General features: G+C 37.9%; 1 protein-coding gene across 1 annotated transcript in view; it reads left to right on the forward strand.

Moving 5' to 3' along the window:
- Positions 1-19,582, forward strand: part of UBE2U (ubiquitin conjugating enzyme E2 U) — a gene marked incomplete at its 3' end in the record, with an annotated part of 48,922 nt that extends 29,340 nt beyond the window's left edge. The window contains exons 7-8 of the mRNA XM_080654634.1: positions 12,008-12,093; positions 19,497-19,582. Coding sequence (XP_080510760.1) covers positions 12,008-12,093; positions 19,497-19,582 — 172 coding nt within the window. The remainder of the gene's footprint in view (positions 1-12,007; positions 12,094-19,496) is intronic.
- Positions 19,583-26,295: the final 6,713 nt, after the last annotated feature.

Consider the following 26,295-nt stretch of genomic DNA (forward strand, 5'->3'; position numbering starts at 1 on the left):
GTTTATTTAAACTGTTTACATGATCTCTCATAATTGAATTATTTTTTAACTCAGAAAAGGAAGTAGGTATCTTTCCTCTTATAATACATTTTTTTCAGGGAGAACGTGGAAAATTATTGAATTCTTTCTAGACAATTACATTAACATTGAAAGGAACTATATGAACTCACCTAGTCTTTTAATTTTGATATTGTTGAAAAGAAAAAGCATGTTGTGAACATAATGAGTACAAACCATTATAGATAGCAGAAATCCAAGTAATTTAGGAGAAGGTAGGTTCTAGAGAAAATGGTGAGGATGAGGGCAGAAGCCACTGTACCTTTTGGGAGACAACCTGACAATGCGGCGTAAGTTCAGCCTTGAACACGCACCAGGTATAGGTCAGCGTTCTCCTTTCTAGTTCTGCAGGTATATGTTGTTTGGCTTTCTAGTTATATAGATGTAGTCTTTTGTCAACAGTCATCAATTTGTATGCTTAATATCTGCGTTTTACTGAATACAAATTATACTTTAAGTTGATCTAAAAATAGTCAACTATCTTTACAGCTCTTTTTATAAATCTAGTTATTTCAAAATAAAAACTTTTTTTTTTTGAATAAAGGTATCAAAACTTTTTTCAGTGGGTAGAGGAAATGGGTATACTTCCAAATTTCCAAACTCTGGTTCTAAAATATGAGATTATTTCAAGAAAGACAAATTATAGACCAATATCTCTCAGAAACACAGATGCATAAATCTAAGCAAAAAGTTGGCAAATTGAATCCACTGATAAGATAAAACATGATACTACATCATGACCAAGGGGGCTTGATTTCAGGAAAATCAGGTGGGTTAAAATTTGAAAATCAGTGTAACTCACTCTGTTAACTAAATAAAGGGGTTGGGGGGAACCCACAAAATGATCTCAATTAATCCAGAAAATACATTTGATAAAATTTAACACCCATTCATGATAAAAATTCTCAGCAAACTAAGAATGAAAGGTAATTTCCTTATCCCAATAAGCTTATACTTAAATGTGAAATGTTGGAATGCTTTTTCTTCTGAGTTTAGGAACAAGACAAGTATCCCATTATCACCACTTCTAGTTAACACTATACTGGAGGCCCTAGCCAGTGCAATGAGGCAAGGAAAAGAAAGACAAGCTCTGAAGTTTGGAAAGAATGAAGTAAATTATCTTTATTAACAAATAATAGGATTATTTGCATAGTAAAATCCAAATGAAAATACAAAGCTTGAAAATTAATGAGTGAATTCAGCAACAACCCTGACTACAAGGTGAACATTTAAAAATCAACTATATTTTTTTTATACTAGCAACCAACACATAGAAAGTGAAATTTTAAAAACACTGCTGCAACAATAAAATTTAACAAAGACAACTAAAGACAACTATACTGAAAACTGAAAAATAAATCTGGGGGAAATTTTTAAAGACCTAAAGAAATAGAGATATATAATGTTTGCAACTTGGAGAGTCAATATTACTATAATGCCAATTCTTTCCAAATTAATCTATGTATTCAATTCAATCTCATTCAAAATCTCAGCAGTATTTTTCTGGAAATCAACAAGGTGATTCTCAGCACAATTTACAATAGCTAAGATTTGGAAACAGCCTAAGTGCCCATCAGCAGATGAGTGGATTAAAAAACTGTGGTACAAAAATACTATGAACAACTCTATTCCAACAAACTGGACAACCTGGAGGAAATGGACATATTCCTAGAAAAATATAACCTTCCAAAACTCAATCAAGAAAAATCTAAGCATCTCAATAGGCCGATAACTATGGAAGAAATTGAAGCAGTCATCAAAAAGCTTCCAGGAAACAAAAGCCCGGGGCCAGATGGCTTCACAGGGGAGTTTTACCAAACATTCAAGGAAGAACTAAAACCTATCCTCCTCAGACTATTCCAGAAAATTCAAGAGGAAGGAACACTTCCAAGCTCCTTCTATGAAGCCAGCATCACCCTAATACCAAAACCAAATAAAGAGAACACAATGAAAGAGAATTACAGGCCAATATCCCTCATGAATATAGATGCCAAAATCCTCAACAAAATTCTAGCAAATCGAATCCAGCAGTACATCAGAAAGATCATACACCATGACCAAGTAGGATTTATCCCGGGGATGCAAGGAGGGTACAATATTCTCAAATCAATAAACGTGATACATCACATAAACAAATTGAGAGATAAAAACCACATAGTCATATCAATTGATGCAGAAAAAGCATTTGACAAAATCCAACACCCTTTCTTGATTAAAAACTCTCAGCAAAGTGGGAATAGAAGGATCATACCTGAACATAATAAAAGCCATATATGACAAACCAACAGCCAACATCATACTCAATGGGCAAAAACTAAAACCATTTCCCCTAAGAACAGGAACAAGACAGGGATGCCCACTCTCACCACTCCTGTTCAATATAGTGCTGGAAGTATTAGCCATTGCGATCAGACAAGAAGAAGAAATAAAAGGCATCCAAATCGGAAAAGAAGAAGTAAAACTGTCCTTATTCACAGATGACATGATACTGTACATAGAAAACCCTAAAGACTCCATCAAAAAATTACTAGACTTAATAAATGAATTCGGCAATGTAGCAGGATACAAAATTAACGCCAAGAAATCTATGGCATTTCTATACACCAATAATGAACTTACAGAAAGAGAGACTAAAAAAGCAATTCCATTTACCATCGCACCAAAAAAATTAAGATACCTAGGAATAAACTTAACTAAGGAGGTAAAAGACCTATACGTGGAAAACTACACGACACTGAAAAAAGAGATAGAGGAAGACATAAACAGATGGAAGAACATACCATGTTCATGGATTGGTAGAATCAACATCATCAAAATGTCCATACTACCCAAAGCAATCTATAAATTCAATGCACTTCCCATTAAAATACCAATGACATATTTCACAGACCTAGAACGAACTTTCTAAAAATTTATCTGGAATAAAAAAAGACCCCGAATAGCTGCAGCAATCCTGAGAAAGAAGAACAAAGTAGGTGGGATCTCAATACCGGATATCAAGCTGTATTACAAAGCCACTGTTCTCAAAACAGCCTGGTACTGGCACAAGAACAGACATATTGATCAATGGAATAGAATAGAGAACCCAGAAATTGACCCAAATAACTATGCTCAATTAATATTTGACAAAGGAGGCACAAACATACAATGGAGTCAAGACAGTCTCTTCAACAAATGGTGTTGGGAAAATTGGACAGATACATGCAAAAAAATGAAGCTAGATCACCAACTTACACCATACACAAAAATAAACTCAAAATGGATACAGGACTTAAACATAAGATGGGAAACCATAAAAATACTGGAGGAATCCACAGGCAGAAAAATCTCAGACATATGCCGAAGGAACTTCTTCACTGATGCTGCTCCTAGGGCAATGGAAACTAAAGAGAAAATAAACAAATGGGACTACATGAAATTAAAAAGCTTTTGCACAGCAAAGGAAACCATCAATAAAACAACAAGAAAGCCCACTGCATGGGAGAACATATTTGCCAATGATATCAACGATAAGGGTTTAATCTCCAACATTTACAGGGAACTCATGCAGCTTAACAAAAAGAAGATCAACAACCCAGTCAAAAAATGGGCATCTGATCTAAATAGACACTTTTCAAAAGAAGACAGAAGGAAGGCCAAGAGACATATGAAAACCTGCTCAAAGTCACTAATCATCAGAGAGATGCAAATCAAAACAACAATGCGGTACCATCTCACACCTGTCAGAATGGCTGTCATCAACAAATCAACAAATGACAAGTGCTGGCGAGGATGTGGAGAAAAAGGAACCCTCGTGCACTGCTGGTGGGAATGCAGACTGGTGCAGCCACTGTGGAGAACAGTATGGAGTTTCCTCAAAAAACTAAAAATGGAACTCCCATTTGACCCAGTGATCCCACTTCTAGGAATATATCCCAAGAAACTAGAATCACGAATCAGAAAGGATATATGCACCCCTATGTTCATAGCAGCACAATTCACCATAGCTAAGATCTGGAAACAGCCTAAATGCCCATCAGCAGATGAGTGGATTAAAAAACTGTGGTATATCTACACAATGGAATACTACGCTGTGGTAAAAAAGAAGGAGTTCCTAGCATTTGCAACAACATGGATGGAGATAGAGAGTATTATGTTAAGTGAAATAAGCCAGGCAGAGAAAGATAAGTATCACATGATCTCACTCATTTGTGGAATATAATGAACGGCATAGACTGATGAACAAGAACAGATCCAGAGACTGAGAAAAGTCGAACAGCACGTCATACCTCAGGGAAGGTAGGGGAGGGTGGGGATAAGGGGGAGAGATCAACCAAGGGACTTGTGTGCATGCATATGAGCCTAATCAATGGACACAGACAACAAGGGGGTGGGGCATAAGTGAGGGGTGGGGGGTTATGGGGGAATAATTTGTGTTTTTGCCTCCCTGACAAAGTTTATATAAAGTTACAAAAAGAAATGGTCAGCCAGTTTGAAATTGAATTGCCATGGCCTAGAGCAAAGAATATCCTTACATGATATTATTCTACAATGTCATTATAATTTTAGATATTTTACAACAGCATACTGTACAATTATCCCAAACAAACTTACAAACTAATTCTTGGAATGTTTGGCAGCAATTAAAAAAAAAAAAAAAAAAGAGGACATGAAAGGATTTAATCCCTTTCAGAAGGAATTAAGGCACTGGGAAGGCACTTGAGCATTCTATATTGGCCCCTCTTGCTTTTTGTGCCAAGCGGGACCCTCTTCTCACAATCCAATTGCCCTCAGCTGTTGCCTGAGCTTTCTTTTCATGTTGAGCTTGAAGCCTCGTGGTGGCTGGTACCATGGATCTGTCTCTCGCCCAATTGTGTGAGCTGGGTCCTCCCTGGAGAAGAAACCTGAGTTCCCTGAGATATGTGATCACTTCTGGGGCCCCGCCAGCAGGCCAGGGGATCCCAAGGCAGGTGCTGGGCGTGGAGGCCACGGGGGCATAGGCTACCAAGGAGACAGAACTGAACCTCACATCACCCTGCTTGGCCCTGGAGGATGACTGGTTAGCCAGAGACGGGTAAGATTCCTCAGGGAAGGAACAACCTAAGACAGGCACAGTCCCAGAGGGGCCATCAGGAGAGAACTTAGGGATCATCAGAGGTGGGGCACAGACCCCCACCCTCCCAACCTTGCAGGGGCCTGAACCCTCACCCCTTCTGAGGGAGGTCTCCTGCTCCCATGGCTGCTTTGCTTCCCACGCCCAGCTCAGATCGGGACACAGGTGACAGACAGTGACTTGGCCCAGCTCAGATTGGGACCCAGGTAACAGACAGAGACTTGGCTGACAGCAGCTGCCCTATATCTAAATCCAGCCTAGCACCAGGAATGCTCAGGGCCTACTCAAGCATGCAAATAATCCTTTCCACTAATATTTACAGGGTAAACTAAGATTGTTGGTAGAGTATTAAATTTGACAGTAAAATAATAATCAAGTTTTCAGATTAATTTAAATAGGCTAATTCAAATAAGTGAATATTCAAGAAAATTTAATTGTACTGGACAAAAAGCTATTCCTAAAGTGTTAACTAAAATTTCTATTGGTAGTTCATCTCATGGTAAAATTCCTGAACATGCAATGAAACTAAAGCAGTCATATTTTTGTGCAAAAAATTAAAATTTAAAGTTATCAAGACTGCATTATAAAATTTACAAAAGCCTCCATTAATCAAAAAAGGGGGGATAGTAGGGTAATATCATGTAAGGAAAAATATCCTATAAGTAAATTACATCTAGAAAATTTTTACTTTACAAAATTAATTTTTATTTGTAATGCTAACAGCAAGACACCTATGAAAAACACACATGGTGTCTAAATAAGACAAAGGAAAATCGTTTGGGCAAAAATAAAAAGGATCCCAAATCAATTATATAGAAAAGATTCCTTTACTAACTTTTGGTCGAGAATATGTTTGTATATTTTCAGAAAACAACTCCAAGACCATGTGGATTCCTGCAACAGAGAGGAATTGACAGGTCTGCTCCAACCACGAAGACAAGAGGAGAAACAGTCCAGAGATGGAAGACGCTGACGACGCCTTGCCACGCTAGCAGTCAGAAGCTGTATGACGCAGCAGCGTGCCTAGGACCAAACCAGAGAGGGTTGGACCTGCATTGCCACCATGTGCCCACCATCCAGATATCATTGCTGACATGTACACATAAGGAACTGTTTGACATTGAAACGGGGAATCAGAACTGTTGGACATTGAAATTGGGACTCAAACATTTTTTGTTATTATATGTTTATTTCTAGTCTGCAGAGGCAAGATTTTTTAAAGGAAAGAAAAGGGGGAAAAATAGATACAGAAGCAAAGAAGCATTGAACAGACTGTCAAACTACAGTGGGAAGGCAGAGGAGGTTTTGTGGGGGCGGGGGGGGGGCTGTAAGAGATCAACCGAAGGACTTGTACGCAGGCATATAAGGATAACCAATGGATAAAAGACACTGGGGGGGGGGCAGGTAAAGGCATGTACTGGGGGGATGGGGAGGGTGGGGGGAGGTCAATGGGGGGAAAAAAGAGACATATGTACTACTATTTTTAATACTTCAAACAATTTAAAAAATGTAAAAAAATAAAATAAAAATTAAAAAAAGACTGCAAAAAAAAATTTAAAAAATAAAAAATAAAAAACTGTGGTACATCTACACAATGGAATACTATGCCGCTATAAAAAAGAAGGAACTTTTACCACATGCAACAGCATGGATGGACCTGGAGAGCATTATGCTAAGCGAAATAAGCCAGTCAGAGAAAGATAAATATCACATGATCTTACTTATATGTGGGATATAATGAACAACATAAACTGCTGAACAAAAATAGATCCAGAGACTAAGAAACACTGATCAGACAGTCCAACCTCAGAGAGAAGGTGTGTGTGTGTTTGGGGGGCAGGGAGGTGTTAAGAGATCAACCAAAGGACTTGTATGCATGCATATTAGCATACCAATTTCACAGACACTGGGTCAGTGGGGGCTTGTCCTGGGGGGTGGAAGTGGCAGTTGGGGGGGGGGGGTCAGTCAGGATAAAGGAGACATATGTAATACTTTAAACAATAAAAAAGTGAAAAATAAATAAAATGTATCTAGAAATGCAAGGGATTTAGACTAGTAAGGCAATTGAAGAAGGACAAAGAAGATTGACATTCCTAGATATCAGGATGTACTAGAATGTTAGAATAAATTTTGCTCTGATTGGGTCTTTTTAGGTCAGGTTCCTATCCCCAAACTTGTCACCATTGTTGAACAGGCCCTGACTTAGATCCAGGGGTGGGGGCAGTTCCATCAGACCGAATGACATATACACAATGGGAGAAGAACAAACTAGTTGTTCAGGAGGCAACCACAATGTCCACTGTGACAGCTTTCCCAGTCATAAAATTCTATTGGACCGGAACCTTGTTAAGTAAGAGTTTGTCAGCACAGAGAGCAAAGGAGTATCTGGCTGGAACTGCTTGCACAGACACAGAAATGGGATATTACGGTGTGCTCAGGGTCAGCAGGAGGTTCCATGCTATGGTGCCTCTGAGTGTGTGCATGGATGGTGGCAGTAAAGGTTGGAAAGATTTGATGATGAAGGACCTTGAGTTCTATCAGAAAGTTTAGATTTCATCCAGTGGAATTAGGAAATCAAAGGTGTTTTTCAAACAGAGGCATGATAACCTGGAATAGGAGAGACTGGGATAGAAAAACAGTTAGGAAGCTGTTTAGAGTTTGCAGGAGAGAAGTGGTGAGGTACTTATGTGAGTCCATTCAGAAGTCCAGCTGACACTGGGCACTGAGGGGTGCTGAACCCTCTCCGTGACTCTTTCCATAGTTGATTTCATTGAATGCTCATAAGAAACGCTGGAGAAACACTCTCTCTTGGTTTTTTGGTTTTTTTGTGTGTTTTTTTAATTTTTTTTTAATTGTTTGAAGTATTACAAATAGTAGTACATATGTCTCTTTTTTTTTTCCCTATTGACCTCCCTCCGGCCTCTCCTTTCCCCCAGTACATGCCTTTACCTGCCCCCGCTCAGTGTCTTGTATGCATTGGTTATGCTTATATGCATGCGTACAAGTCATTCGGTTGATCTCTTACAGCCCCCCCCGCCCAACCTCCCTTGCCTTCCCGCTGTAGTTTGACAGTCTGTTCAATGCTTCTTTGCCTCTGTGTCTATTTTTCCCCCATTTCTTTCCTTTAAAAAATCTTGCCTCTGAAGACTAGAAATAAACATATAATAACAAAAAATGTTTGAGTCCCAATTTCAATGTCCAACAGTTCTGATTCCCCGTTTCAATGTCAAACAGTTCCTTATGTGTACATGTCAGCAATGATATCTGGATGGTGGGCACATGGTGGCAATGCAGGTCCGACCCTCTCTAGTTTGGTCCTAGGCAACCTGCTGCAATGCACAGCTGCTGACTGCTAGCGTGGCAAGGCGTCGTCAGCGTCTTCCATCTCTGGACTGTTTCTCCTCTTGTCTTCGTGGTTGGAGCAGACCTGTCAATTTCTCTCTGTTGCAGGAATCCACATGGTCTTGGAGTTGTTTTCTGAAAATATACAAACATATTCTCGACTGCAATGAAACTAAAGCAGTCATATTTTTGTGCAAAAAAATTAAAATTTAAAGTTATCAAGACTGCATTATAAAATTTACAAAAGCCTCCATTAATCAAAAAAGGGGGGATAGTAGAGTAATATCATGTAAGGAAAAATATCTTGTAAGTAAATTACATCTAGAAAATTTTTACTTTACAAAATTAATTTTCATTTGTAATGCTAACACCAAGACACCCATGAAAAACACACATGGTGTCTAAATAAGACAAAGGAAAATCATTTGGGCAAAAATAAAAAGGATCCCAAATCAATTATATAGAAAAGATTTCTTTATTAACTTTTGGTCTCTCTTGGTTTTATAGTTAAAGAAACAGGAGTGGAGGGTTAGGGCATTTTCCCAGAGTCACACAGCTAATAAGTCACAGTGCCAGAGTGTTTCCTCCCAGGCCAGGTGATTCCAGAGCCTGTGCTCTTAATCATGATACTAGATGACTAAATATCCAGAGACACGTAGAGGCTTAGTCCTTAGGCTTTGTTATGGCTGGCATGTTGCTTCCCTGAAATAGCACTAGCACAATTCTCTGCTCCCCGTAATTTCCCTTTTGTTTCCTTTACTGGCTCCTCTCAGCTATGAACTGGTTTCTGCTCTTTCTTTTCTAAACACTTAATTACTCTTTTGGAGTTTGTTTTCCCTAATGGCGTCATCTATCAACCTTTATGTTGATTTGACCCAAATCTCCTATTTCCAGTCTCAATTTCTCAATCACACTCCTAAAGGTCATCACCTAAAACCCATGTTTAAAATTAAACTCATATTTTACTTCGGTTTCTCTAGGCGCTTTCTATTAATAGCAAAACGAACCGGTCATCTGGGCTTTAGGAGAATATTTGACCCTCAGATTCCTTCACCTTTCACACCCTATCAGGCAAGCAGTCCAGTCCATTCTTTGCCATTGATTCATCTCCACCCTTTCATAATCTTTGTTCCCATCCTTGTATTAGCTCTCCGTGTCCCTTGCCTGAATTATTACATTTGTTTCTTCAGTTGTCCTCCAGTATTTAATTTCCCATACAATCCACGCTGCATACTAATGCCAGAAAAAAAAAAAAAAAAAAACTCTTACACACTGATTTCATAATTTGCTTGCCTTATTGGAGAACTTCTGATTGCTCTCTCTATCGCCTAATAAATCAAGATTACTGAGTCAACTCTAATCCATTCTCTGCCTAAATCTGAAGACCCTGCATTGCCCAGTTACCCTTATTTTATCAAATTCCAACGCCTCTGGAATTGGAACTCTCCACTCTAGTCAATTATCTTGTTTCTATCATCTTTTCCCCCAGCACGCCCTGTATATACACATGCACACACCAGGCTCCTTCCCATCTGAGCTGTTAATTGCTGTTTCCCTGGCTTAAAATGCTGCTCTCCTTGGTTCCAGGGCCACATCCCAAGTCACTCTTTCCCTCTTGGCTCCAAAACAAACTTGTATCTCCCTATTCCAAAACAAAGTTACATCTCCCTATTTTCTGCTTACTGCCATTGCCGAAGAAGTACCTGCCAGAATCATCTCCAGATGCTTGTGTTAAACGCTGTAACACTTCACGATGTTAATATGTAAAGCTATGCTATTTACTAATTCAGGTAGACATCTTATTTTCCCCGGTTATGAGCTCTGATGTTCAGTTTTAAATGATGTCTTCTACTTTTTTATATTCGTAATGCTTAATATAGTCCTGGTATTGGTTGAAACTATAAACACGTGCATTTTTTATACTGTGTCTACCCCTGTAAACTTAGCTGTTCACCTGAATAGTAATAAAATCGTTACTGTTCTCTTCTTTTAAGGGGCTGTTTCCTTTACAGAAGTGAAAATGCAAATATTCCCAGGTGTTTAGGACATTCTTTGCATATTCAAGCTATACTAAAGTTATGCCTTTTCGGGTAATATTTTTAATTATTCTGGAGGAAGAAAAGAAAGCCCCCGAGGCTAACAGTTTGAAATTGAGCAGGACACTGTTGGGGAGGGGGGGAGGGTCAGGGGTCATCGTCAAACAGACAAAAAACAATGGAGACTATTGTGCCTGAAGATGGTGTATTTTTTTTTTCACGAGACAGTGTGTTGACAGTTTCCTTCCTCTTGGGTCATTGTTGTCTGCTAAATGATCTGTGACAGCAAATTGATCACAAGCTTTTTCATGCAGGAGATATAATGCAGCCTTTCATTTTGTTACCTCCGTTGCCAAATGCCGAAACATTTCTTTGGGAAATTAATGTTAGTTTAGTATATCATTTAGTAGTAGAAAGCACCACCTTGTATTCTGGAAGCAATAATAGCAGTGATTCATTTATCTTCAACAAGTTTCAGATTCCTACATAGGTGTGATTGCAAAAGCAATAACACATTTGAAAAACGTTAATCTTAAAATGAGGTGTCTACAATTATCATTTAAAGAAATGAAGGCGTTAACACATTTAGATATTGCCCCATTCGTTTCAAAATTTAGTCAAATATTTACTTTAAGGCACCTATAAAAATTAATGCTAAGTAGACCTGTTCTAACGGAAAAGTTGCTTCTTCCTCCAGAAAGCTAGGAACCTAAAATGGAACACAGACATAAGGCCTTTTACATTTGATGCTCAACCATCTCAGCCAGTCAGGTAGTGAGCTCACAGGTCTGAAAAATATCCCAAAGTAATGTTTTGTTTGTAGAATGTTGAGAATCTCTGCCCTCAAGAAATCTGTAGGAAAGACAAAAAAGGGAAAGGCAGGTATTTAAGAGACTATTTTGCAGTTGCTGTTTAATACTTTATAGCAACCATTGCTTTCCCATTAGGACAGGAATATTAGCCTGGGGAAGTAAAACCACAGGCAGGAATCCCAGAAAAGAGTTGCAGGTTCTGCTTTGATAATAGCCAAATTCTGTTTCAAAATTAAACTAATGTCAGTGCTGGTGTTCATTTCTCCTCATAATAAAGTAGAAATAAAGGTTATTTGACTAACATTTGGCATAGTAATATAAGACAAATATTTATTAAAGAAAGACAATGTATAGGTATGATCCTTTCCTTGAAGTTCTTATTTAGTTAGCCATGAAAGGCAGATAACCTACACCTGCTGTTTTTTTATATACTACACATATGGGTGCACATTTATATCTATTATTGAAAAATTATTTGGATGGGTTTTCATTTTTGTGATTTGTGTGTTTTAGTGGAGGAATTAATATGTCAGGTTTGTTAGAAACTGCAAATCAGTTTAATGTCTTGTGACAAGATATTGTTATCTGAAGCAGTCCACTCTGATAAAATAATTTTAAAAAGCAAACTTGCAAACTACTCATTTTCTGATTTTAATTTATGTTTTCAGAGCAATTAAAATTTCATTTGACGATTACCACAAGACCTGGTCTGAAATAGCTACGTCCAAAGCTGCTGAGTGTTTCAGAACTCCAAGTAAGTCGGTCTCATCCCACCCTGTGTCCTTGTGATGTATATTCATCTCGCAATTATCCTCAGCTTGTCTTGCTTTTAAAGACTAGCTGACGTGTATTTGCAATTTAAAGGTGATAAACTTCTCTGTTTGTTCTACATACTAATCATCAACTTAATTTAGTTCCTCTTTTGTTTAGCACCTTGGACTGGCATCTGATTAAAAGCCAGAAGGAAAGATAAGCAATTGGAGGAATAAAAGATGACAGTCTCTATCTTAAGAGGTTTACTTTACTCCCCTCAACCCAGAAAGAAGCCTTCATAGCAGAAGGCACCTTTTTTGATTCTAAACACTATAAATCTTCAAACCCAGAGAACATATTAAGTAGAAAGACACACACACACACACACACACACACACACACACACACACACACACACCCATATAAAACTAGGGCTTTCAATTATATCAATCTAAGGCCATCATACATTAGGAATTAAAAAGACAGGGGACACCTGGACAACTTTGGAGTCCCATTTAATCAAATCTCTAGAGTACTATTTCATTATTTGGGTCAAGGTAGGTTATCCAGTTGATACACACTTAGTGAAATATGATTTTGCTTCAGCTATTCTGCTGAATGGTACATTCTGAAATTGCCAGTGACTTCCCAATTCCCAGATTCAGTGATTATTTTTCAGTCTTTATCTTTCACTCTCATCAGCTATGTTGTCCTTGCATTAGATAACACTGTATATCCTATATAATAAAGATGTAATTTGCAAATTGACTGTCACGCCCTCAGAAAAGATGGCCGCCCCCATGTGGTCACAAGATGGCCAGCAGGGGAGGGCAGTTGTGGGCGATCAGGCCAGCAGGGGAGGGCAGTTGGAGGCGATTGGGCTGGCAGGGGAGGGCAGTTGGAGGCAATCAGGCTGGCAGGGGAGCAGTTAGGGGTAGAAAGACACACACACACACACATATATATACACACATATATATATGTGTGTATATGTATATGTATATGTATATGTATATGTGTGTGAGAGAGCAAAAGAGAGAAAAATATATATATATGACATCCATGTTTTCTTCTTCTCTTAGCGATCCTCTGCCTCTTTCCTTAGAAAAAACTTTGTTATTCAGCCCGCTCAACCCACTTTCTCTAAGAGACCTCATCCACCACTCTGATCTTCATTAGCCTGCCTTCCTGTAATCCCTAAAGCCTCATCACTCGTCAGGTCCTCTCCTGGATTCTGCATGCATGTTTACAACTGAGCATGAACATCTCACCTACAGGTGTTCAGGCATCTTACACTTAAGATGTCCAGAAGTGAATTCATTACCTTGTCCTAAAACCTTATCCTTTATTACCTCTCTAGATTAGTGTAGATCACCATTATTACATTTACTAGTACTTGCCTGAACCAGAATTACAGAAGTTTCCTAAACCTCTTTATCACCCTCATTAAGTCTTGTTGATTTTATCTCCTACAACATCATGAATGTTTTCCCTCCACTTCACACCACCCCATAACCACTGCCTTAATTTGTGGTCTCATCAAATTTCACCTCATCATTTTGATGATCTCATAATTGGTTTCAATAGAACAAAATATTGCACAGACAAAATTTCTAGTTTTAAGGCACAAATTATAGCCAAAAGGTAGCACTCAGCTTAACATATATAAAAAAAAAGTAAGCTGAATCTTTCAGGATGTTGGTTAATAATTATTTCGTGAGTAAATATTACCTTCCTCACTCACTCATGGATTAATGGTTAAGAAACATAACTTAAGGTGCTTGAAGAGACACAGTCTTACTCTGGATGGCTGGCTCAGTTGGTTTAGCATTGTCCTGTGCACCAAAGGTTCACTGGTTCAAGTCCCAGTCAGGGCACCACTTGCCCAGGTTGACCATAAGCTGTTTCTCTCACATCAATGTTCCTCTCTCTCTCCTCCTCTCCCTTCCTCTCTCTCTTTCTCAAATCAATAAACACACACACACACACACACACACATATATATATACACACACAGTGTATATTTGTGTGTGTGTGTGTTTATTGATTTGAGAAAGAGAGAGAGGAAGGAAGAGGAGGAGAGAGAGAGGGACTGTCTCTATCCGTATAAAGAATTTTATTATTATTATTTTTAAATATACGTCATTGATTTCTATAGAAAGGAAGGGAGAGGGATAGAGAGCCAGAAACATCGATGAGAGAGAAACATGGATCAGCTGCCTCCTGCCTCCTGCACACCCCCCACTGGGGATGTGCCCGCAACCAAGGTACATGTCCTTGACCGGAATCAAACCTGGGACCCCTTAGTCCGCAGGCCAACGCTCCATCCCCTGAGCCAAACCGGCCAGGGCAAGAATTTTATTATTTTTGATACCAGGGTATGTGAATGTTTATTTCATTTCAGAAGTTAGTGGTTGGTTGCTATTCAGTCAAATCAGCAAACATATCTTGAGTGCCTACTATGAGTGAGGCACTGAGGAGCTCAGGTGCATTCCAGGAAGCAGAAACCCTTAACAAACACTGTCAAGAGGCAGTTGGCACATTGAGGGAATGACTCAGCATCCACCTCCTTCAACCAAAAACCAAACCAATTGGTAGAGAATGGCTTTTTATGGGATAACATGTAAAGATAGGGAGGCATTTGGAGACTACAAACTGCTAGTGGGAAAAATGAAGCATATGCCAAAACTTAACAAAATTTGGAAATTATTGTGTTGCACTAAAGAACAATTTAAAATGGAAGGATAATGAAACACCACTGACTGCAGTTCCTTCTTCAAAAGAGTCTGATACAACATTTTTAACATGGTTCTTCTTTCTGTGTCACTAACCAGGCCTGTAATTCACCCTCTTTGCAAAGGCAATAGCTGGTCATGGTTACCTCTAGCCCAGAAGAATTTCTGAGACTTTGATTCCAGCTCTTGGTGCAATATTTCTTCATCACCCTGACTCTTCTTCCCCCAGGGATTTGTTATAAGAATGTTTCAAGAGCTTTCTTTTAATAATAACCAGCACTTAATTCTTAAAAAATAAATGTAAATATTACATCTGCTGCTGGCCATTTTGTCTTTGGATAATTCAGCTGGATGAGATCCAATACTACTTTTTTATCAGCCTAATTTCCTGGCAATAATAAAGATGAAGCTTTTAGATTATAGAATGTCTCTTCAACTACTCAGAAATAAAAGGGAAACTTCTTATAACTTCATTTTCTGCAGTTACAATCTTATCACTGGAGATATTATTAAGCTCTTGTGCATATTTTTAAAAGCTTTTATTTTACGAATAGTGATGAGTGGTTATATTGGGGTAATAACTCTTTCCCACTTCTTTGTGCCACAAATCTATCAATAGTCATGTGTGCCATAATAATAGTATGTTTATTCTTGTCTAGCATGGTTTCCAGAGTGTACTCTGTATTATGTTTTTTAATCACCCCAATGTTATTCTTTTATTTGTTTACCAACAAATATTTATTAAACATCTAACAAGTGTCATGCACAGAGGTATATCAACCCAATGAGCTAGGCATTATTTTTATAACTCTGTTTTACAAGTGAGAAAACTAAGACCAAGGCAAGCTAAGTAATTTACCTAAGGTCACACATGTAAGAGGGAATATTATATATCGGTAAAGAGTGTAAATTCTGGAGCCAGATTGTTGAGGGTTAATCCTGGCTCTGCCATTTACTATCTGTGTGGCATTGGGGTAAACTTCTTAACCTCTCTGTGTCCCAGTTCCTTTGTCTGTAAGATAAGAATGACTACAGCATACACCTCATAGGTTGAAACACTTATAGCTGCACCTAGCACATGAGTGTTCAATAAGTGTGGTTATTATTAATTAGTACAAATAGACTGTGGCCCAAGGACTTGAACCAGATCCTCTGACTCCACAGTTATTGCTTCTTGTCATACCATACTGCCTTTATAATATGATATAAAGTGTTTATTTCTTTATAGCCTGAGATTTATTTTTAGTTGAATTTATTGGGGTTACATTTGTTAATAATATTATATAGGCTTAAGGGGTTCGATTCTATATGGCCTGAGGTTTAAATTCAAACTCTGAAGAATATGCAGTATGTGTTTTAATGATTATAATTATTAGTCCATAATCATAGGCAATCATATGGGAAAATGTATGAATGATCCACCGTTCTCTGTCCGTCACTATAGAATGGCAAATTAAAAGCTTGGCAGAGAACAAACCACTACATCTGGTTGTGGGCAACAGCACCTTAACGACAGAATATGATCCCCATAAGGAAATGTTTATGTTTGAGGAAAAGAATTCCTTCAGACCAGTGTACCCTGTAATATTGAGCGGGGGCTTCCTGATGTTTGCTGTCATCAAGACAGACCAAACAGCCTGAAGCATCCTGGGGATGCTTGCTTTCACCCTAGGAGACTTTCATTCTTTGAGTCTTTGAGCCAGAAACAAGGGCAAGTGTCTCCGAACTGCATTTAGTCTTGAGAGGCAGTATCATCTAATCCTCATGCCTGGTTCTAAGCCTTGACTGCTCATTAGAACCCCAGAGGAGCTTGTAAAGGGCACACCCCCAGACCAATTACATCAAGAGCTCTGGGAGCAAGACCAGGCAGCAATAGCTTTTAAAGCTCCCCAGGTGATTACAATGTGCAACCAAGGTTAGAAAGGCTCTAGCAGGAAGAGCATGATGCCAGAAGTTTGAGACTCCTTAGCCCTGTACCAGTTTGCCACATACAGTAAAGTGAATTTAGGTTAGTCATTTAATGCTTTTTTCCTCATTTTTTTTCATGTCTATTCATTGACAAAATTTTATTTCAAGTTGCTCTATGGTTAGTATGAGATAATATGTGTGAAAATAAAACCTGCTAAGGCAAGTTGGTGCTATTATATTTCTTTGGACATTGGCAGTCCCAGTAGTAGAAAAATTTTTTTAAAGATAAACCTATACAGATGTTGGAAAAGAGGTGTGTCATGGCAAAAAAAATACCTGGTAATCCTTGGGAGGGAAGGAAGGAATGTTATGGAGGCGGTAGAAGTTAATTTTCTATCAAAAACCACCAAGGCCAAGATACAGTAATGATGGGGGAATTTCAACTTCAAGAACTTCTGGTAGAATTTTACTGGTCCTTTCTTCTTGATCTCTCTCTCCTGTGCTCCTGAGCTCTTTCTTTTTCTCCTGTTCTCATTCCTCCATTATTTTCCTCCAATCAACATGATTTATTGAACATCTTCTATCTCCAGGCAATGGACTGTGTGTTGGAAACAAGAAGATAAGTATTATGGTAAGCTTATTGAGGAGTTTACAGGCAGGTGGTCAGAGACAGATAAGCGAAAAAAATTATAGGGATAAAATAGGTGTATTAAATGTTTGTACAAATACTGGGGCTTTTTTAAAAAAAATCTCTCAGCAGAGAAAACAATGAATAAAATAAGTCAATGATGTCAAATTAATGGGAATAGTCAGGAAAGATGACCACGCCATTTGGGGTTTCATAATATATAAGAAAGAGACTGCTGTACATATTCAAATAAAAAATGTAGGAAAGGCAATTTCAAAAAATTAAGGGAATATATAAATTATCCTTGATTAGAATTTTAAATTTTGTCTAAGTAATACACAGTCACAATGAGAAGACTTTACTCAATCTTTTGTTTGTTCATCTGTAAAGTGGGTATTATAGTGGTAACCATGGCATTCATACTTTACAAGTGCCCAGTATTTAGTAAGAACTCTATTAATATTGGTTATTATAATCATCTGAAGGAAACAATAAGACCTCACTAAGAATTCTTGGGAGCTCAGATTTCCTTCTTTAATGGAAGAGAGGAGTATATATCCAAATACCAATAGAAACAATATTAATAAAACCTCTAAGAATATATATATATATATATATATATATATATATATATATATATATATATATGCTTATGTATGATTAAAGCAAGAAAATAATTTTTTAAATATTTTTATTGCTTTCAGAGAGGAAGGGAGAAGAGGGAGAGAGAGAAACATCAATGATGAGAATCATTGATCGGTTGCCTCGTGCACACCCCCTACTGGAGCCCGCAACCCTGGCATGTGCCCTTGACCAGAATGGAACCTAGGACCCTGCAGTCCTAAGGCCGACACTCTATTCACTGAGCTAAACTGGCTAGGGCACAAGAAAAGAAATTAAAGTATAGATAGGAACATTGCTAGTGAAAATCATGTAATATTAATAAAAGAAAATTTCTCAATTTAAATGTTTTTATCAGTGACAAATTTCATCAGGCAAGGAGGGGATAATCAATCATTGGTAAGAACTAAGTTCCAGATATTGGCAAGATTAGTGGAGACATCTAGTTGGTTAAATAGTTCACGACTATAAACCTAGGACAATTAAAAGAAACAGAGAGATGATAGACAGACTGACAGACAAATAGATATGGTATACATGTGTGTTTGATCTGGATCTAATTGTATTTTATGTAAAATCTACCAGTGCCTTAAAGAAATTTTATGTCAATTTGAAGGCGTAAGTTTTATAATTAACTACAAAGATATGAGCAAGTGGTGTAATGTGATTTCCACAAAATACTAATGCAGATCCAAGATGTAGCACACAGATCGAGGGAAGTAGTAAGTGACTTGCATCTTCACTATTCAAATGAAACTAAGATCCTGGGCTGGTCCTGGATACAAACTTTAATAGGAACATCAACAAATGTCATTGCCAGGATGGTGAGGATGGTTGGGTCACTGGAAAATCATGTCTTAGAAACAGTTGTGGGAACTGAGGCTGCCCTGAGAGCTATCGCCAAATATTAGAAGGGCTCTCTCCCACGGGGGAGGAAATGAGCTTACTCATGACAGCTCCAGAGGTCAGACCTGGACCAGTGGAAACTCAGCACTCAGATGAAGGAAGGACACCGTGACTTTCTGTCTGTCTGTCAATGGAAAGGCAGCTCCTCAGCTACAAAGAGGAGAGTTTTTTGTTGTTAGCAAAGGATTCATTTACAGGTTGGATGGTCATCTGTTGCAGATTCTTTGGGAAAGATCAAGATCTGTAATGTCACTTCGAACGCCAAGATTTTACTTTGCTACTTGAAGTGCTAAGTTAGAATTTTGTTAAACTATGGTGTCTATAGTTTCTATAGGAGTTATTTTAACACCTTCTTCATCACTATAAATGATACATAAACAAATGTCATTATAATGAAAAGTCTTTAAGTCACAATCTACTTATTTCAAACAATATCTAATATTACCAAAGGAAAAATATGGGAAGTGTCTGAGCATTATCACATGATTTGTAGTATATAGTGTACATCATTGCCACATATCAACTTAATGAGAAGTGGATTATTTTAAACTTTGAACTATCATTAAAGACTGCATATATAGCTTCTTTTTTATACTCTAATTTCAGTGCTCAAGGATCCAGGTTTCATTGGACAGTATCATAAATGGAAGAAAATGGAGCGAAAACATCAGAAAGAATGGAATTTAAAGTAAGTAATCCTAAGTGTCTGGAATATATTATCCTATTAACTTGAAAAAGATCGACGATTCCACTTTCTGCTATCTAACTGAACCATCACAAGAAACCCTTTGGAAAGAACTTGTGCTTTTTTTTTCTAAACATAACAAAAATAAGAAGTATTATTTTTTTCCCCTTTCATATGAATCCAGGTGGGAAACATCTTTGCTACCTATTGGTTGCCAAAAATGGATAAAGGACATGAGGTAGAAATAGAAATAGGAAAAAAAAAAAAACCTTAACTTGTTTATATATCATCAAATAGCTTTTCATCCTTCTCAGAGTTCCAAATATGTTTCCTCTCCCACAGACTTCTCACTCAGGAACAGAATATATGACATCTAATGAGAAAGTATGTCGTAAAGTACGAAATAAAGTACGATTGTATCTTCAGAAATCAGCCTCTTAAGGAAGGAATCTCAGTCTCATCTTGGGCTCTTGACTTCCAAAGGCAGTTGTGTGTGTTTTTTTCTTCATGATGTAAGAGCGAAGACTTCGTCTCCACTCTGTGGTGTGGGTTGGGTTGTAGTATCATTTATCCTGGTGGGCTTACTTCAAAGTACTGAGTGTGCTACCACAAAGCTAGGGAAATTAAATACGCCCCCCCCCCTTTTTTTTTTTTGCATTAACCTCATTTACCTCATTTTTTTAGATCTTTGACTTGTTAGCATGTGACCTCTTTTCTAGATGGAAATACAGGATCGGTAAACATAATGTGCTGTATTTTGGATTTGTGTAGGAACCGAGGCTCTTAAAATATACTTTCCTGCCCTTTAGCATCAGACTTCAGATTGGGTGTTCAGTAGGATATTCTTTTTCCAGTTAACTCTGGCAACAAGTCCTCTTTAAGCCAAAGTGGAGAAAAGCTCCTCCATTAGATGCCTTTCTGTTTTCAGAATAAATTATAGGTAGTAGAGAAGTTTTATTGAACAGAATTTGAAATGCACGCATGGTTTTTTTTTCTTGAAGTCAAGTTTTAAGTTTCATTTAAGAGTTAAAAAGAGTTAAAGAAACATACTTAGAACAGAAAGTTAATTTTGCTTTGACGTGACTTCCTTTTCTATTTCCTTTAAGAGAACTGCTTTGTTTTATTTGTTTGATCATATATTCATTATGTAATGCCAGCATCCCACAAAACCCCCAAATTTAGAAAAAATAGGAACATGTCATTTTCAACTTATCCATCCACTTCTACATATGGCTGAAATAATTGCAAGCTGTTTGAGTGCTAGAATATTTTTCCAAATACATTATTTTGAAGTTATAGGTCAAATTATCATGTGCGTGGTGACCTTGTCAGAACGAAACTCTCACACCTTATGCCATCTGGTGGTTGATGAGAATATATTTATATCAGATAATATTTGCTTCTTTTCAATATTGGAATTGATCAGCTAAAAAAAACCACACTAAATAAAGTTTTTAAAAGATATTACATTTATCTGTATAATTTTATTGTGACATAAATATTTGAGTATGCAAAAATCTAAAGTATGGTGGAATCGACTTTTTTTCAGATAATTATTAAAAGTCTCATATTCATCAAAATATATGAGGTACAATGAAGTGGTCAATTCATAGAGACAAGTAGAAAATGTTTGGGGATCTATGCAAGTGAGTGATTGGTCTACATGTCCATGCAGTATCACACCATTATGCATCTTTCTGTTTTTATGTTTGAAAATGCTTTTCTTACACTGAAATTTCCTATTAAAAACAAAACCGAAAATGCAAATTGAGAATCTTTCAACTGTACAGCATTAAGGGAAAAGAGAGACTTATCTTTCCTGCTTCGTATCCCTCCTCCTACTGTCCTCCGATCCCCTCATCAATCAAGATCCAATTCTTCAGCCACACTAAATTCTTTTCTATTATTGGGGACATAAGGTCTTTTCACCTCTTTGTGCCTTCTGCCTGGGATATCTTGCCCAGCAGGGTCCTTGCTGGTGGTCTAGAGTTAGGATTGGTCTGAGTAAAAACATGGACTGTGGAATGCTTAAGTGCAGGGGCGCTGGTGCCAGACTGCCTGTATTGGATCCTGGCTCTGCCAGTTATCCACTCTGTGACCTTGGGCAAGTTATCTGAATTCTTTGTACCTTAGTTTCATTCTCTGTTAAAGGACAGTAATTCCTGTACCTACACCCCTTTGCAGTTGTGAGGATGAAATAAATTAATACATGTACAATGCTTCAAGTTGTATCCGGAACAAAATTAATTCTCCTGAGGTTCTCTATTACTCATGCTCTTCCTACTGTGGCTCTAGTCAAGTTTCCGATGGAAAATCTTTGGAGGCAGCATGGGGAAAGGGCACGTGCTTTAGAGTCAGACAGATCTTGGAGAAAGTCTTACCCACAGTGAGTTTGTTTCCTTGCCTATTAAATATAGGTAATATGACGTACGTTGCCAAGTTGTTTTGCATTTGATCTCTTGAATGAGATCATATATATAAAATTATATACTGTTGACATATGGACACTCAATAAATATTAGTCCCTTGAGGGTGGGGAGAGATAAAAGCCCATGCCCACCAACTTTTCAAATATAAATAGTCTGTCAGAAACACATAAAAATTTTAAAATTTTCTCGTTAGGAAAGTAATACCTATCATGACTACATTTATTTTAGTCCCATTATATGCGTATTTTTTCCTCCCCCTTTGCACTTCACCTCTACCCTCTCTCTGCCTGGCAAAGTATTTCACAAGGATGGCGTGAAGATACAGCTGAGTTGTCTCTTTGTGAGAGGGTCCCTGCCACCCTCTCCTTCCATAGCACTCTCTCCCTAGCTCTTTCAGCCCCTGTGGCGTGGGACTTAATCTCTTCATGAAGAGTGACCAGGGCAGCCCTAACTGGTTTGGCTCAGTGGATAGAGCATTGGCCTGTGGACTGAAGGCTCCCAGGTTCGAGGGCATGTACCTTGGTTGCGGGCACATCCCCCAGTAGGGGTGTGCAGGAGGCAGCTGATTGATGTTTCTCTCTCATCGATGTTTCTAACTCTCTATCCCTCTCCCTTCCTCTCTGTAAAAAAATCAATAAAATATAAGAGTGACCAGGGCAGAGCCATTCTTGTAGCTTAGCACAGTACCTGTCCAACTAGCAGGCACTCAAGTAGTGTTTGTAGAATGATGCACACTTAACGTGTACCTTGTTTTTCCACTTAATAAGATTAAATGTGAGGACAGTTAATTTTCAGAGAAATAAAATGTAGGTACTGACTTCTATTAAGGCCCATTCTAATGTAGAGATTATGGTTCTATTTAGGAAATTCTGAGGATGTAGTCACAGAACAGTGATTGAAAACTGGAAATTTAAATGACTGTCATAAATATTTTATGCAAATTCTTAAGTCCCACCCATGTTTTTAGTTAGTATTATTAGGTATCCATTGTCATTATAAGCAGCTCATAAATAATTATGAATTGAGCGTTTGGTTTGGTGTTCATTCCTAAGGCTTTTTTTTTCTTTCCCATTGTCTTGCCTGCCTTTTGGCTATTTGTACAAATGCTTTATTTCAACCAAGACATGGGAAGAATATGAGTCTAGAATCTAATCAGTAGTTTACATATATTTTCTCCATAGAAAGACTGAAAGATACAAAATCAGAAAGCAGTGCAAGCTATTTTTTTTTTAATTTTCTTACTTATGCACATATAAAACTATATTTATGTCATGATCTATAGTTAATGATTGCTTATGTGGTAATGGAAAGATCTATGCCAGTAGTCTAAGATTTGTCAGGCAGAAAGTAATCTATATAAAAGTTATCAATTCTGGAGAAGTTTTACATTCTATGTAGCTTTAGAAAAGGGTATTGCTCTTGTCTGTCCATAGGAAGTATGGTAACTAACATGGCAAAGCACCTACTGTGTTCCAGGCATTCTCCCTTTGTTTCCTAACATAATACTGGCCATGCTGTTGTGGAGCTGACCTCTAAGTGTACACACACATCTCTAAGTGTAACTCCCAATCATATCCACCAGCCTGCTTCAAAGCCAACTAACTAGTCAACCTACACTCCAAGTCAAAGCACTTTCCTTGTTGTACGGTCACAGCTTTCAGACAAGGGTCTTAGCCTCCCTTTCTAGAAAAGCAGAGGCAGCTAGTATATGCGGTTTACTAGTGAGGGAAACATGAGGTACAAAGAGACTAACCAGCTTGCCTGAACTTATTGATAAGCACATATTGTGTTTATAAATGAAAACTAGATCATTTCCAACCTGCCTATTAATATGTGCTTATTAATTTTCAGGTAACTTTAAAAATATTGCCTACCCAATTGCAAGCATAAATTGAGTCTACCTCCTATAAAAAAAAGTTTGTGGTGGGTTTGTTTTGTTTTGTTTGGAGTCAATCTCAACGTCTATTATTAAACAATGTTACTTCCTTTCTCCTATATATAAAAAATTAACATGTGCTATAACAAACACCAGCATAAAACTTTATTATATAGAATATACTCTGGATTTAATTTTACTATTTTTCAATAAGAATTTAATATGTGTTATTTCTAAGTTCCTGCAGTATGTGATTCTGTATGTGTTTTAACTTACAAAAGTATATGGTCTTGCTTTAGCATAACTATATTTGATTCTCTTTTCTCCAGTTACATAGAAAACATTTATGCCGGGTACATTAATTTAGTGGGTGTTTGTGCTATTTTTTCAGAGTTATTGAGGTTAAACATTGTTTTTTATAGGGTTATATAAGTATATATTTAATGCATTTTAAGGGGGAAATGCTAGCTTTTTTTATTCCCCAAACCTTGACTGCCATCTTGTGGTTAAAAAGAAAATTGACATTAAAATTAACCTAGGAAATGATCCCTTGAAAATATAGACATGGAAAAAATATAAATAAGGGGGCGGGCGGGGGGGGGGGGGAGCGAATCTCTTTTTAAAAATAATTTCTTCCAAGCAACTGCTTAGTTTGCGCTTGGATGTTTTTAGACAAAATGAGTTCAATACTTCAAGAAGCATTCAAATAGCTCGCATCCTCCTTCCTTTTAGCTTAAATGTAACAACACCTTATGATATTCAACCATCCAGATTTCTTTCACATATATAACAGATTTTACTGAGCACTTACTTTGTTTTTTTACATTTGTCTGCAAATAAACATCCAGAAAATAGGAAAGTATTTCCATTTTATAAAAAGGGACTACAGAAAGAGTTTTTAACAATTCCCTAAGGTTACACACTCAGTGGCTTGTCAGATGCTACATCCCGTGCATTTTTCTATAGATCAAGGTGGTACCAGAGCAGACACTGAAAACCCAGGGGTGTTTCTGGCTACAGGTAGAAGACATGGTTCAGGGACACAGTTGTGGCAGAAAAGAAAGAATCGCCACTTGTCCTTGGGAGCAGCACAAATGAGGCTCTGCTGTTGTGTGGAATCACTCACATCTCAGAAAACAGCTAGCATGTCTTTCTCCTACCTCCCCTCAAGTTTTCTCTTTTCCTGAATAGATACATTTAAAAAGGGCTTTTCCACCCGATTCTAACGCATGCATGGAGACTTCCCTACACCAACCAGCAATTCTCAGACGCCAGCACAGTGTCAGAGACTTCAGCTCAGTTCCGGCGCTGTCTACCCAGAGAGAACATCAGATTCCACAGGTCAAGGGTTCAGTCCCACAGACCACCGTCCACTTCACATGCCACTTGCAAACCCAGTTGTTACCTGCACTTCAGACTGACTGACTATAATTTATAAGTTCCCATGAACCCCGCCCCCAGGTTTGATTAATCTGCTAGAACACAAACACCTTTTGCCTCACTAGATTACGGATTTATTAGTATCCTTTGTCTATATTTTTCCCATGTCTGTGTTTTCCAGGGATCCTTTATTACAAGTTTATGAATCAATAGCCAGATGAAGAGATATATAGGGGAAGGTACCCAAAGAGGAGCTTCTGTCCCTGTGGAGCGTGGGGCCCAGCCCAGGGCACGTGAGAGCATTTTAGTTCCCTAATGTGGAAGTTCTCTCTCTCTCTCTCTCTCTCTCTCTCTCTCTCTCTCTCTCTCTCTCTCTCTCAAAAAAAAAAAAAAAAAAAAAAAGAGAGGAACCTATGAGCTGTCCTTATTTGGATTTTTATGGCTGTTTCATTATGTAGTCATAATTGACTAAGCTATTGGCCATCAGGGGGTGAGACTGAAAGTTCCAATCCGAAAACCACATGGTTGGCTCCTACTGGTAAGCAGCCCCCCATCCTTGGGTGAGGTCCAAAAGTCACCTCATTAACCTCATAACAAGAGACACCATTGTTGCTGTCATCACTTAGGTAATTCCAAGGGGGTTGGGAGCTCTGTGCCAGAAACAGGGACAAAGACCAAATGTATTATTAGAAGTCACAGTATCACACACACCCAGTTCTTTCAACTGCTTTTTAAAATGAGTTCCATATTCTTTCTTGTTCCCTTCTATGGACATAATTCATTTCATCAATTTTTCTCTCTGGATGTAGCCCCAAGACTTTGCCATAGCTTTCTGCTTGTATCACAGAATCTGGTGGAGCGTCCTATGCCATAAATACCGGGGCTTACAGCTGCTTTCCCCTTCATCTCTCCTCAAAAAGGGGTTTCAATACCAAGTCAAAAACATATATTGGACTCTTTTTTTTTTTTTGTAAAGAAAATTGCTCTTTTAATGGTGCTCCCACATAGAACACTCTTTTGAGGGGTTTCCCTGTC

Source organism: Plecotus auritus, assembly GCF_963455305.1.
Source record: "Plecotus auritus genome assembly, chromosome: 2".
Lineage (NCBI taxonomy): Eukaryota > Metazoa > Chordata > Mammalia > Chiroptera > Vespertilionidae > Plecotus > Plecotus auritus.